The 16,440-nt window shown below is 34.2% G+C and overlaps 1 protein-coding gene across 2 annotated transcripts in view; it reads right to left on the bottom strand.

Moving 5' to 3' along the window:
• Adk (adenosine kinase) overlaps positions 1-16,440 on the bottom strand; it is a 491,572-nt gene that overhangs the window by 161,203 nt on the left and 313,929 nt on the right. For both annotated transcript variants that reach the window (XM_027931411.3, XM_027931412.3), the window contains exon 7: positions 5,783-5,953. In XM_027931411.3, coding sequence (XP_027787212.1) covers positions 5,783-5,953 — 171 coding nt within the window. The remainder of the gene's footprint in view (positions 1-5,782; positions 5,954-16,440) is intronic.

The raw sequence follows: 16,440 nt of genomic DNA on the forward strand, positions 1-16,440 counted from the left end.
TGGGTTGTGGTTCAGTGGTACAGCACTTGCCTAGCATGTGTGAGGCACTGGGTTTGATTCTCAGCACCACATAAAAATAAAATAATATCTGGGCTGGGGATATAGCTCAGTTGGTAGATTGATTGCCTTGCATGCATAAGGCCCTGAGTTCAATTCCCAGCACAACGAAAAAAATAAAAATAAAAAAAAGGAGTATTGACCCGCCAGTGAAACTCCACATCGTGTCAAATCACAAGAATGGGATCCTAATTAGAATAAGTCATACTCCATGAATGTATAATATGTTAAAATATACTCTACTGTCATGTATATCTAAAAAGAACAATTTTTTTAAAGGCTATATGTGAAAGAAAAAAGGGGTGGTAATATAGCTCAGCACCTCTTGGTTCAATCTCCACTCTGCCACCAACACCCTGTCCCCGCAAAAAAAAAAAAAAAGAATATATAATAAATGCTAGAAAGCATGTGGGGAAAATGGAACACTTTTACATTTTTGGTCTGATTGTAAATTAGTACCTTCACTATTGAAATTAATATGGAGGTTCCTCAAAAGACCAGAAATACAATCATCATACCCAGCTATATGATTCCTTGATATTTAGCCTTAAGAATTAGTCAGCATACACCCACACCTCAGACAGAGCATTAATTTCCAGGATATATAAAGAACTTAAAAAACTTATCACCAAAAAAACCCAATCAATAAATGGGCTAAGGAACTGAAGAGACACTTCACAGAAAAAATAGGATGGGTCAACAAACATAGCAATTAGAGAAATGCACATTAAAATTACGCTAAGATTTCATCTCACTCCAGTCAGAATGGCAATTATCAAGAAACCAAGTAATAATAAATGTTGGTGGGGATGTGGGGAAAAAGGTACACTCATACATTGCTGGTGGGATTGCAAACTGGTGCAACTACTCTGGAAAGCAGTTTTAAGATTCCTCAGAAAACATGGAATGGAACGAACATTTGACCCAGTTATCCCACTCACTCCTTGGCATATACCCAAAGGACTTAAAGTCAGCATACTGTAGTGAAACAGTCACATCACTGTTTATAGCAGCTCAATTCACAATACCTAAACTATAGAACCAACCTAAGTGTCTTTCAACAGATGAATGGATAAATGGATGTACACAATAGAACACTACTCACCCATAAAGAAGAATGAAATGATGGCATTTGCCAGTAAATGGATGGAATTGGAGACTATCATGCTAAGTGAAATAGCCAATCTCCCAAAACCAAAGCCCAGTGTTCTCTCTCATATGCAGATGCTGACTCACAATGGAGAGTAGAGGAGGGGAGATTTACCAGATAGACCTGGGGGAGTGGGGAAGAAGGGAGGGGAGGTGGGAATGGGAAAGATTGTAGATGACTCAGACATAACTCTCCTATGTTCATATATGAATACATCAGCAGTGTAACTCCACATCATGTACGATCACAAAAATGGGAAGTTGTGCTCCATGTATGTATGATATGTCAAAATACATTCTACTGTCATGTGTAACTAAAAAGAATAAAAAAATCAACCATGGTTTGGATACATGCATCCCCATGTATACAGCAGCACAATTCACAATAATCAAATTATGGGACTAGCCTAGGTGTCTGTCAATCAACAAATGGATAAAGAAAATGTGGTGTGTGTGTGTGTATACACACACACACACACACACACACACAATGGAGTTTATTCAGCCATAAAAAAGAATGAAATTATGTAATGGATGGAACTTAAAAACATTATGTAAAGAAAAATAAGTCAAACCAATAAAGTCAAAGGTTGGATGTTTTCTCTCATACATGGAAGCTGCAGAGAAAAAAGGAAAAAAAAAGAGGGGAAAAATTTCATGAAAATAGAAGGGAGACCAGTAATGCAGAGGAAAAAGACTTGGTGTAGGGGAGCGGGGAGGGAAGAAATGAGGGAAAGGTGACACTGGGAAATGATACTGACCAAATTACATTGTTATATTGTGCACAAATAGTGATATGTAACAACAAATCCCATTGTTATGTATAATTATAAAGCACCAATAAAAATGCAGAAAAAGAGAAAAATGGCAAATTAAGAAAACCCCTAAATTTCTGTTAAGTCCCCTTCTCCCAAAGATAATCTTTTTTCTTTAGCATGCTTTTGTACTTTGTGTCTTTCAAGGAATTTGTCCGTTTCAAAAGGTTGTTAAATATGTTGGAATAATAATGATAAGAGGGAAAAGAATAGCTTCTGGACTAGAGATAATTTTGTCTCACAAATGGGGCAAAGTCCTTCTGAATTATTATATCTGAAGCCCTATGAATTATGAGGTTATTTACCTTGTCCAATGAAATTTGACAATAGTTAATTTAACAATAGTTAAAGGCGCCATCTGCAGTCGGAGGACTGTTCCCTCTGATCTGTTCTAATAGTTCTTTTCGTAAGTTTAATAACAAATATGTGATGATTACTACTTAGCTGAGGATGTGTTAGGACTTCCTACAAATCTGTGTTCACTATGTAGTACCTTCTTCTCTGGTACTCCGACTTAGAAACACTAGCTTCTTAAGACTCTCAACTTCCAGCTCCATCCCTTTAATTCAAAGAGATTGCTTGGGTTACTTTCCTTTTGCTATGGCCTGGAAATTCTCTCCAAGCAGTTGGCTGGGGCAATCCTTGTGTTTGCCCCATTAATTTCTTACCTTTTTTAAAACTGGTTCATTTTACTTAGACTTAATAGGATTTTTTGAACATAATTATAAAAGCATGGTATATAATTTGTTCTCATTTAGTTCCCCAGTACTTCACTCCTCCCTACCTCCCTTCTCTTCCCTATGCTGTGTAAACAATTTAGATATTAAGTGTGTTCCAAAAGCTTATGTGTAAGACAATGCAAGAAGGTTTAGAGGTGAAATGACTAGGTTACAAAAGCCTTAATCCAATCAGTGTGTTAATCTCTTGATAGGGATTAACTAACTGGTACCTGAAGTTAGGTAGGGTGTGGCTGGAGGAAATGGGTCCTGGTGTGTCTTTGTGGTATAAATTTTGTGAGCTGAGCTTAGTCTCTCTCTGCTTTCTGATTGTCATGTCCTGAGCCACTGTCCTCCACATTTTTCCACCACGATGTCCTGCCTCATCTTGAGCCCCAAGAAACGGAGGTGGTCTTCTATGAACTAAGACCTCTGAAACCAAGTTCCAAAATCAAGATTTCCTCCTCTAATTGTTCTTGCCAGGTAATTTGGGCACACCAGCAAAAAGCTAAGTTATCTACAATCTTTCTGTTATTTACGTATAGATTTTTAAAAAATTAGTGTCTTGTGGATGTACATGATGTTGCAATTCACTGTGGTATATTCATACACATGTACATAGGAAAGTTAGGTCAGGTTCATTCCTTAACTTTCCCTATTCCATTCCTCCTTCATTCCCTTTAATTTCACTTTGCCTACTTCACTGATCCTTCTTCTATCTTTTTATCTGCCCCTCCCCAACTTTGGATTAGCATCCAAATATGAACAGTTTTTTCTTTAGCATGCTTTTGTACTTTGTATCTTTCAAGGAATTTATCCATTTTAAAAAGGTTGTTAAATATGTTGGAATAATACTGATAAGAGAGACAATAATACAGAGAAAATATCTGACCTTTAACTTTATGGGACTGGTTTATTTCAATAGCATGATAGTCTCCAGTTCTGTCCATTTAATGACAAAAGCCATAAAATTGTTTTTCTTTATGGCAGAGTAATACTCCATTATGTATATATACTATCTTTTCTTTATCTTTTCATCTGTTGAAGGGCACCTTGGTTGGCTCCATAGCTTGGCTTATTGTGAATTCTGCTGTTATAGACATTGATGTGGCGGCATCACTATAGTATGCTGATATTAAATTTATTGAATATATATCAAGGAGTGGGACAGCTGGATCACATGGTAATACCAATCCTCATTTATTTTTTACTTCATAATGATCACTGATTATTGCCTGTGAAGACAGTCTTGGTAGATAAGGTGTTATCAGGAAAGTTTAAGTCATCATTACTAGTTTATAACCCTCTGAGAAAGGCAAGGTTTACCATTAGAAAGTAAGAGTCAAGGGTGTGTGATTTTAGTTAAGTGCTGACATTTTGAAAATTTAATACTAAACTCAGTAAATCTGAGCTTTTTTTTTTGGGGGGGGGGGAGGAAGAGGAAATATAAAACAAGTCATCTATCTATCTATCTATCTATCTTCACTGAGAAATTTTACATTTCATTGAATTTTAGAACCAAAATGTCTCTCTTTTCCTGGAGAAATGAAGATAATTTATAATTAATATAGAAGTCAAGTAGAAAAACAATGAACGATGTATTTAAAGAGCTATTATTATCTCTTATAATTAAGTATTAATAATTAAGTATTAAAGAGCAAGTATTAATCTACTTGCTTTTTATAATCAAATATGGTATTATTTTTATTATCCCCATTAATGTTTATCACCTCAACTGACATTTCTACTGTATTAACATTTAAAAAAATCTGAATCTCACATTCAACTGTCTTGATATTTATTAAGGTGTTGTATTATTTGCCTTTGCATTATATGCAAATACAGCTTTATCTCAAATCACTGGTAGTTTACTTGAGAAAAGCTCAGAGTAAACATTAAGGCATACCACTAGAAATCTATTCATCAACGAACTTTTTGAGACTGGTTCAATAAAATACCAAATACACCTAATTGCCTGTAGCTGACTTTTATCATTCTATAAACCATATCACGACAGGTCTTCTCAAACATACTAAACATCTAAATAAGGGCTGGAAATGTAGCTCAGTAGTTAAGCCCCTCTGGGTCCAATCCCTGGTAAAAAAATAAATAAATAAATAAAAATAAAAAAAATTTAGCGTTGGGCAACTGTCTCCACCATCCATTTCCTGAACTTTTTGATCATCTCAAACACAAGTTTTGTTTTATTAAATAATAATTACCCAATACCCACACCTGCCCTCAACTCACCATTATTCTACTATATGTCTTTTGGAAGTTGCCTATCCTATATACAGCTCAAAAAGTGAAATTAGTTTTTGTTTTTTTGCTGTGGACTGAACCCAGGGTTGTGAGCATGCTAAGCAGGCACTATAACACTCAGTTACACTCTTAGCCTATAAAGTGGAATCCTTACAGGAAAAGCCAATATTTATCTGAAGTGTCTAGCTTATCTTACTTAACATAATGTTTCAAGATTCATTCATGCCATAGCACATTTAGAATTTCACTTCTTTAAAGCTGAACAATATTCCACTGTATGTATATATGAAATTGTGTTTATTAAAATTTGTTTCCACATTTAGCTATTGTGAATAGCCAAATGACATTCCATTTCATCACCATCAACAATTTTAGCAAAATGATACTATCAATTTCACTCATAATCTATTAAACTAAATTAGACTCAGACCTTGAAGAGATCAAAAGAAGTGAGAAAGTATTTATTTTGATTGTGGTTTTACTGACAGGTCAGGTATACATTTTCAAAAACTCACAAATATACAATAAAAAGGGTGAATTTTACAATATGTAAATTAAATCTCAAAAATCTAGTCTGTGTTAAAAATGAATATTTCACTAAGAAGTCAATATATACTGAAGGAGATACTGAGTTATAGCAGTCCATACTGAGGCAATTTTGTTATGTAATTCTCAAAGATATTTATCAAAATTTAGGGTTTTATTTTGCATATTTTAAAACATACACACAAGTACAGAAACAGGAAATCTAGGTACTCTTTTTTTAAAAAGAGAATAACTCACCGTCTCATTTCCAAAAAGTATGTCCACATAAGGCATAACTTTCATCAATGATTCCTTGTAGAACTGGCTAATAAATGGTGCAGACAAATTCAAAGTGAAAATCCTGTTGTTTTCAGAAGCATGGCGAGCTACTTTTAATACTGACTCTGGGGATGCTGTAAGAAAGAAGCCCTAGAAAAAGAAAAAAAGAAAGGATATCAGAAACACCATCTCCACAGAGTTACTCTCAGTGAGAATATAAGAAACCTATATAAGATGCAATTACAAAATGCGAGGTAGAAGATAGTTGCATTTAATTAGAAAAAGTTAATCATGTATGTTTGATCTATGTCACTACTTTAGAGAAGAAACTAGTACTTATTTTATATTAGATTTATAGGCTGAATACTATTAAAAAAACTCTGTGAATCTACAAAAGACAGAAATATTTAAAATGTCTCATTCAAGACAGTGATTATATTTTTAAAAAATATTTAGTTATTGTTTATTTTAGTTATAGTTGAACATGACACCTTTATTTAATTTATTTATTTTTATGTGGTACTGAGGATTGAATCCAGGGCTTCACACATGCGAGGTGAGCTCTCTGCCACTGAGCCACAATCTCTGCCCCAGTGATTATATATGTAAGGGACCGGCGAAGCGTCAGAGGGAGAGACCACCAAGAGACCACTCATGCAATTGGCAGAAGGGGATTTATTGATCCAGCATGCTGGGGCTCCGTGCCCACTCAAGAAGGGAGAGTAGCCCAGAGCCCAGAGCAGGGGCTGAGCACTGCTTAAGTACACTTCTTGGGGAGGGCGGGGACTTTACATACATCACAGTCTCCTTTAATAAATCATCATACACCGCGGGAAAATCAAACAACAACTCCTAAACATGATTAGTTCATTCATTGGCGGGAACAGGTTGGGCGGGGGTGATAGGTCAGTTCTAAAGCGGGGTACACATTCAAACTGATTGGTCCAGGCCCTGCGATGCCTACGTGCAAGGCCACACAGGGCCCTAAGTTATTAAACAACCAGGCGGTCAGGGGGAATATTTACTGGGCAGTTCGAGTATTGTCTTAACAGCTGCAGAAATTTCAGGTTTTGCATGTAGCATAGGAACTTAACAATACCTGGTCCTTTACATTTTAACTCAGGCCTTGCAGCTTAGAAACTTTACAATGCCCAGTCTTTTATACTTTAACTTTTACACTTTAACTTCAATTTCTTTTACCCTTACTATATATATATTTTTTTTAAAGAGAGAGAGAGAGAGAGAAATTTTTAATATTTATTTTTTAGTTTTCGGCGGATACAACATCTTTGTTTGTATGTGGTGCTGAGGATCAAACCTGGGCCGCACGCATGCCAGGCGAGCGCGCTACCGCTTGAGCCATATCCCCAGCCCCAATTATATTTTTGAATAAGAGAAACAGTGAAGGCAGACTGAATCCTAGCTTCTTGTAAAGAAGTTTGTATTCTTTTAAGTGATTTATTAAAATCATATTATTATCTTAAGAAATATCTACACTGAATTTTTGAGGAATATTCTGAAAGAGAATTTTTAAAATTTTATGTTACAAAAGCTATACTTAAAAATGCTATTTATGAACATCTCTAATATTAAAAATCTTATTAAATATTTTTATGCTTTATAGATGAAAATACAATCAAAAGCATAAATATATATATAAGAAATTTATGAGGCTATTTACATGAGAATTACAATTTCTGAGAATTACATAACAAAATTTCTGAGAATTACATAACAAAATTGCCTCATACATTCTTACATAAACATATATGTAAGAAACTGGTCTGGATGGTGCAGAAATGAGTACAAGAAAACACAAAGCACAATAACAAACAATGAACTTGGAAAGACCAATTGAGTTAAGAACACAAATGGCCTTGAATGGAATGTAAGTGTATTTGGTAGGCAATGTGGGAATGGAGTGGGGATGGAACATAAATAATGAAGTTTTCCTTGAATGACAGCAATAAAAAGCTTATAGAAAAAATGAATGGAAAGTTAATGTGGATAAGAATGTAGCAACAGTTAATAAAATTCTCCATTTGAATGTGAAAAAGGAAACCATATTGGTACTACCTATAGGACTTGATGATTGTTTAAGATGCGGAAGGCAAAGAGTTAAAAGATGACTCAGATTTTGAATGTGGTTCTTCTATTAATAAAAGGAGAAAAATCTAGAACAGGATCTAGTTTTCAAGGTAAAGAGAGAGTTAAATTGTGGTCACACTACTTGAGGTGCTAAGAGACTTCCAAATATCTATTTGAAAGTTGGACTCAGGAGAAAGGCCATCAGAGAAGGTGGTTATAAAAGAAGGATTGCATTACTGAGAATGTAGAAGAGGACAAAGGGTAGAACAAAAAACCAAGAAGCCAGAGAACAGATGAAATGAAAAAAGGAGAGAACAAAAGGAAGGAAAATGAGAAGTAATGACAGAGAAATCCAACCTGGTAAGTTTAAAGAAATTGCTTAAAAGTGTTCACTACTAAGCTGGTGATACATGTCTGTAATCCCAGCAACTTGGGAGAGGGGAGAGGGAGGCAGGGGGATTCCAAATTTGAGGCCACCTGGACAATCTACTGAGATCCCATCACAAAATAATAAATAAAAAAGAATGGGTATGCAGCTCATTTGTACAGCACTTGTCTAGCATGCACAAGGCCCTGGGTTCAACTCCCAGAACTCCACTTCCCCAAACAACCAAAAAGTGTTCAATGCCATCAAGAGTAAAGAGAATGAAACAACTGAAACAAAAAACACAGAATGATTAGGAGAAAGCACTTAGTATGAAGATAAACTAGACAGTTAAAGAAGTTGTGGTGAGAAAATGAGGGTAAGGATTGTTTGGCGGCGACTTGGTGGCCACTTAGTGGCAACTTAGAACAAAGCAGCGTGCGCTGAAAAAGAACATCAATAAGATGCCAGCGGAAACGCCTGTCAATCAGCCAGATCTCCTGAATAACGCCTGTCAATCAGCAGGACCCCCTGGCCAATTCTGGAGTTCAGCCAACTCCCCTGACCAACTCCAAGGGGGCAAGGGACCCTAGAAACATCTTTTCCTGTCCCAAGCCCTTCCCTTCCTGCTATAAGCCCCATAAAAGTCCAGTCCAGTCGAGCTTCCACGCGGTTTCTCCTCAGACCCTTCCCCTGTCCCCTCTGTGGGTCTGAGTTCCGCCCGGGAGTGATATCTCAATAAAGCCTGTTCCACGGCCCTTTTAAATCTGCCTCCTTTGGCCATTGCCTGCCCCGACTGATCTGACAAGGATTATAAATTATTTTGGGACATTTACCAAAGATAACAAAAATCACCTGAAATTCACTAAGCAATTCTTGTGTGCCAGGTACTGCCTTAGAATTTTATATATAACTTGGGTATTATTATTTTTTCCTTATATCAAACCTATGAGGTAGATACTGTTATTAGTCTCATTTTATAAACAACAAACATATAATAGAGAAAAAAATGTCCCCCAGGACACACATCTTACATGAGATCAGACTTTTTCTAGTGATTTCTAATATGACTCCTTATAATTTGAATAGATAATAGAAAAAGAAAAAAAACCCCAGTCTTTCTATTCTTGGAGGATGGGGATTGCAAGGGTTGTTTTTAAGGACAGGCAAAGTTTGAGCACTTCTGCTTTTCAAATAAAAAAGAGCTAGTGGAGAAACAAAAGAATGAAGAAGGGAGTGAGGATAATTAGAACAAAGAACCATAGGGAGTCTGGAAACTAGAAGGGAAGACAAGCTTGCTTTAAATAGGAAATAACCTTAAACATACGAATCTACCTTAAGAAGTTGCAAAACTGCTACTGAAATGTTATCTTATAGCAAAGGGAATAACCACTCATACCACCCAAACTTTGAAAAGAATAACAGCAAAGAAGATATTTTTATTTTGAAAATTTCAAATTAAATACTATGAACATACTAAAAGAATGACTTTCGTGGCAGGATCATGTTTATCAGGATCCATCTTTGAAGGAAAAATTTATTGCCCTTATACATTCTGAGCTATTAACTCATCATCACAGATGTGGAACACCTTTAAAAAAGCCTTAAATATAGTATATGATATATAATTATAAGAATAGAATCCTAATATAATAATTAACTTAATTATATATTTATATATAAACTCTACATTGGGACTCAGAACAAGATACACTAAAATATGGCACCTTGGCAAATGGGAAAACTGAAGATAAAAGAAGATCACTCTGACTTTCCCCTACATTTCTGTGTGAGAGCTGGCCACACAGAAATTCTCTGACCCACCTCATCTTGAAAATACTTCATAAGATCTCATTCCAGAGGATTCTGTTCTATTCCTGGAGGCCAGGAAGAATCTGAACACACACTTGCTGGTTTCCAGTCCTTTGCCCCTAGTTTACAACCATTAGACATTAGATAATGCAATTTTTTAAAAAAATATTTTTTAGTTGTAGATGAACACAATATCTTTATTTATTTATTTTTATGTGGTGCTGAGGATTAAACCTAGTGCTTCACACATGTGAGGCAAGTGCTCTATCATTGAGCCACAACCCCAAACCTACATCATACCCTTTTTAATCCAGTAATATTTCTCCATCATCTATCCATTTCTTTCATCAGACTTAACATAAAATACTGTTTTTCTCTGGGCCTTTATTTCTGAAAGCTTCCATATTACATAAAACTTTGTTATATTTCTTGTGCTTTTCTCTTGTGAATTTTTATGTGTTATAGGAATGTCAGCCATAATCCTTGCAGTAGGTGAGGAAAAGGCATTACTTTTTCTCCCTTATAACTGTCTCTTATCACGTTAAAATCTTGCTAATGAAATTCTAATAAAAATGCTTTCTCATCTTAATAACATAATGTTTTCTCATCACTTAAAAATTCCAGACCATTAATCCTTTACCAATAATCAACTGTTATAAAAGGTAACACTTTTTAGGTGTCATTATTTTTTAAATGTTTTCACTTTTTTTTTAAAGCAATAACATTTCACTTGCAAACTATGAGCATCCAAGCTGCCTCTTTTGCTATTTTTGTCACTTAGAGAATTAAAAGAAACAGTTTATATAGCATCTTGTCTCCATAGTAATATGTATGTACTTGCTTTTTAGTCTTTCATTTAATGAGAAGAGTTTAAATCTTTCCCCCCTTATTTCTCTCCAAACTGTTCCAGCATGAAATAGAAACCTCCCAGAGCTAGCATTCTGCCAGCTGTGGATTAACCATAGACAGCCACAGAATGGTCTACATAAATAGTAACCTGGTCAAATAATTAGGCTTCTCACCAACTTCAGACTGAAAATTTGATCTGTTAAAATACATCTGATTGTAATTTAAGGTACGGAACAGTATGCCTCTGGAGTCTAAATTTGGCCTCATTCCAAATGTGTGTATGTTGTATTTGTGTTTTACTTTAAAATGCAACACAAGAGTATTGTAATATGGCTAGTATAACTTCAATGTTGTTAATTTTATAACGAACACACAAAAACCCACTAGTTTTAAAATAAGAGGTAAATTCACAATTTAAATTAATTCTATTTTTAATGTTCTCTTGTTTTTCTTTAAGTAAATATTTAGAATTTAAACAATTTGGTATTTGTGTCCTATTAGATGGCAAAGACTATTAAAACTGATGCCAACCATAATTTTTCTTGCCAGATTTATGACCTTTGCTAGGCCAAATGTTCCTTACTACAGTATCACCCAAAATAAAACTGGTGCCATTACAAAAAAAAATGTTTTTTCCTACATGTCAGGTTTGTAACAAAAACAAGCCAGCAGTTTATGTCTATAGTTTAGAAAAATACTCTATATAACTAATAAAATATTGTGATTTTTCTAATGAGGGGTCTCAATCTATACAACAGTTAATTATTAATCTTTGTCCTTATAAACACCAAAACCAAAATAGATTTTTAACATGTAGAGCTTGCATAACAGTAATTAGAATTAAAAGTGAAGTGAGACATTTTTATTCATTATAATGGAAAATTTAAAAAAAGGCAGAGAGAGAAGGGATAGAAAGACTTAAAGACCATTTTAGCAGAGCTAGATGTAATATTTAGAAATCTCAACCGCTCTAAGGACTTGTCAGGGTAGTTTAAACACAAATGAATGTTAGAAACAAAACTGTTCAATGTGCTAAAAGAAAAGGAATGAAATTGCTCTTTACCAGTGTTTACTTTAATTTAGGAAGATCATTTAGAGTTCCTTTTAACTGTTTTTATATAAGAGCTCAAACTCAGGGCTGGGGTTGTGGCTCAGCAGTAGAGTGCTTGCCTAACATGTGTGGGGTGCTAGGCTTAATCCTCAGCATCACATAAAAATAAAATAAAGGTATTGTGTCCAACTACAACTAAAAACCAAAAATATTAAAAAAAAGAGTTCAAACTCTTTATTATTTCCACTAACAATTATCTGAAAAATTGGTTTTGTGTGTGTACGTGAATATGAAGTGCTGGCAGAGTGGGTCAGCAACCTACAGAAGGTCCTTTATAAATAACAAGCAGGCACTGAATTTGACTGAACTTTAAGAAATTGTAATTTAGTTTCTTTTCTCACAATTACATATTCATATAAATTCCACTTTGAGTATAATTTCAAAACATAGGTATAAAGTCTATAATAAAAGAGAAATAAATACCAAACTTTTGGAATGGAAATGACTTCCAAACTGAGAAAGATTATACAAAGATTTGCTATAGAAAAATCAAAACTTCTAGTTGGTTTCTTCCAATTCCAGTAGGGGGAAAAAAAATGCAAACCAGAAACCAGAAAAAATGTGACAAGGGGTTAATATATTTAATCCATTAAGAACTTTAAAAAAAAAGATTAAAAGTTAGACAAACATTACCAATAGAGAAGTTAGCCAAGAATACAAGAAAGCATCCCACTGAAAGAAATTCACAGTAAATCAATATATAAGCAAATATTCTTCTTTAGCAAACAAAGAAAAAGAAGTGATAGTCAATGACGAAGAATGGTTGGTGAAATGTATATATGCATGTGTGTGTGTATATATTTTTTTTCTTATGGTTACTGTTATTTATTTATTTATTTATTTATTGTGGTGCTGTGGATTGAACCCAGGGCTTCATGCATGCCAGGCAAGTGCTCCCTGGTCCAAAACAAATATATTACTACTGCTGAAGGGAAGGCAGTAGACAATCTTTCAGGAAATGATGGGAAAATACACATGAGGAAACAGAAGCATACTCTTTGACCAAAAATTTTAAAAAGAAAAGTATACATTCATGAATGTATCTGTGTATGCTATTTATTTCACTGGAAACCTGTAAGGAATGTAAACATTTTATTAGAATAAATAGATAAGTAAGAATTGACCTATATACTTCAAAGTTGGTTATTAATCATTTAAAGTGTGACTAGTGCAACTAAGGACTTGGATTTTAAATTTCATTAATTTAAATGAAGAAATTACATGTAATGTGGCTAGTATGATTAAAATCAATTTTTAATTTAATTTCATTAATTTAAAAAATGGAGGCAGTGTTAAATATTTTTTGTTAAAATGTTACTGTTGTGTTAGAACTACCTTTCGTTTTGGCCCTTGAAAATTTAATGACAATTTACTGACACATTTTAAAGATTTAGTTTGAAAAATGTTAAAAATCTAACAATTTATATATACACACACACACACACACACACACGTATATATCATTTTTTCCACATAGAAAAAATACTGTAGGTATGTTGGGTTACATATATTAAACTTTTCCCTCTCTTTAATATTGTGAAGGCCAGAAAATTTAAATTACATAGGGGGATATATATCTCTATCGAACACTGTTGATCTAAAGAATACTTTGAAGATATTATAAATGATGATGATGAAAACTAAGTAGTAAAGTAGAAAATGTTTATGGTACATAAACATTCAGTGTCATTTTAAATTGTGTATACACAGTACAATTAGAACCTACATTAAATCAATGGTTAAAAAAAGAGTACAGGGGAATACATTAATAGTAAAAATGATTAAATTTGGGTTGGAAAATTACAGATGCTTCTAATAAATTTATTTCTAAAATTTGGTGATGTGGTTAATTACTCTTCCCATAAAGCTGTTTAAAGGATAAAAAGTATTTTGTTTATGTGAAGTTAATCTCTACACAAGCAGGAGATATTTATAAACAGCGAGAAGCGAAGTTCAATAAACAAAGAGTGAGAGTAGATAAACAACTGGGAGTAAGTCTACATCTTTTAGTAGACAGAAGGCTCAAAAAGGAACAAACTAAATATAAAATTAGACTTTAGTAAGGATAGAACACTGTTTATAGAAGCAAAAGGGAGAATAAAGATGTGTGGGGAAAAAAATTGGACAGCCGGAGAGCCCCATCAAGCCTAGATGAGCAATGACGAAGGAAGGGCTGAGAGTACCAGATGCCTGTGTCTCAAGATGTACACTGTTGTCTGTTTTAAAGAACATAATTAGCCTGTTTTCCGTGAATGGATAGTTCATACTTTTTTTTCATACAGAGAACAGGGTTGAGAGAATGAATAAATAGGAAGTAAAAAATAACAAATACAACAACCATATAGCATATTTTTTTCCTTTTAATGGATCCTACATGTTTTCTGAATCTCCTAGAGTGTAAAATATATTTCTTTGCAGGAGTGGGAGGATCTAATGAGTTATGACAAAGCATAGTTCCTATCTGCTTGTAAGGAAAATATACTGGCTTTGACAATCACTAAGATAATGTATGAATCATTTACAATTACATTATCATGATATGCAGTATTTATACAAATGACAGCAGAATTACTAAATGAAAGTTAAAACAAATATACTAGTGAATGCTGTAAAGTTTGTCACCACTGGCTGAAATACATCAAAAGAATAGAAGAGAAAAAGTCACCTGCACCTTCCTGCCTATGTGGCTCCTTTTGGAAGCAAAAAATGAAATCACCTATTCCACACATATTTAAATCGTTTTGAGGATTAAAAGATCTGCAACCTTCAGTATACCATGAATGAAGAACTCAAGATTTCTCCTATCTCATGTAAAACCCTCAGAAAAAGCATATAATATAAGGCATAATAGTGGAAAGAAGATGAGCTTTAGGGAGACACAGAGGGGGATATTTATTAAAGCTTTGCTGAAAGCAAAAGGGAGTGTGAGATATCACAGAAGTCAATTTCTAGAGGAAAAGATAAGGCAAATGTGGTGAATGCATTATTGTGTTGAGAAAGCAACAAAGTAGAAATGTGTACACCAAAATGGACAAGATGGATAGTTCATACTTTTAAGATATTGTGTGCAATGTAAATACTTGCATGCATTGAAATCAACACAATATAGTTTTAAGGATACTTACAAATGTAAGGACATATAGAACACAATAAGGGATCAGGAATGATATGAAAAATAACATAAGAGCTGTGCCCAAGCCAAATGGTACTGTTTTAACAGTACCTGAGCAGAAGGATTAGCTTAATTCTCTGAAATTTAAACAAACTTTTCCCCCCCCCTCAGGGATGATGGGGTTTGGCTGTTTTCCAGACTAGCCTTGAACTCCTGGGCTCAAGTGAACCTCTTGCTTCAGCTTCTTGAGTAGCTGGGACTACAGATATGTGTCACCAGACCCCACTATTACACTAAGTCTTAACTGTTTTGCCAACTTGTCTAATTATTAATTGCATGACTTCAGGCAATTTAACTTCCCAAGGCCTTACTGTTCTCATCTATAAGCTGGGTATGATACAACTGCCATGTAGTTGTGAAGACTGACTAAGTGCTTAATACATTGAAAACCATCTAGTATATATCTTGTACATATTTACAATGTATTAATATTATTAAAATAGAAATATCAAGAACATTTAAGAGTCCTTCTGCCCCAGGAATGGTAAATTCTGTTACAGCTGTAAGTTGCAATGGTGAAGAGAAAAATGCTCTTTAACTTTGGTCTTACGGTTTGGTATTCCTTTGAAATACAAATACATAAAACAAAATCCATCATTCCCTCTCCAAAAGCTCCCTCTGCCTCTTCTCCCTCCCTGATTTAATCATCCTATATCCTGCTGACAGATTAATCACCCTAATCATTCTTCTTTTCCTAGTAAATTAAATCCACATGCCTCACACTCTAGCATTCAAAGCTCTTCACAATAGTACTTCAGCTTATACAGTAAACCAGCTGTAACCTCTATTTCTCCACAACATATGTCTTTGCTTCAATCATACAGAATGATTTACCTCTCCCAAAATAAATCTTCTGAGTCTTTATGTTGTTTCTTCTATCTGAAATGTCCACTATCTCTAAGAATTTTACCACCACCTCAAGGCCCATTTAAAATCTAGGTTGTATCCCACAAAGGCTTTTATAATTAGATGTATTCAGTAGATGTATTCATTCCTCTCTGAATATGTAAATTTCAAATTCATAGTATGTAATATTATGAAACAAAACAGCTGAATGTATTTATTTTATATTACTTAATAATATAAGTAATCTGCATTTCTCTTACTTCCCTTACTTGACTGTAATCTTAAGGGGAAGAGGACTTTTTTTGGGCTATGACACAAAGCTAATTTAACAATATTTGATCCATTAAATTTTACTAAGATTCTACAAAAATTCCCAAGTCACTGATATGCTACTT

Source organism: Marmota flaviventris, chromosome 4 (assembly GCF_047511675.1).
Source record: "Marmota flaviventris isolate mMarFla1 chromosome 4, mMarFla1.hap1, whole genome shotgun sequence".
Classification (NCBI taxonomy): domain Eukaryota; kingdom Metazoa; phylum Chordata; class Mammalia; order Rodentia; family Sciuridae; genus Marmota; species Marmota flaviventris.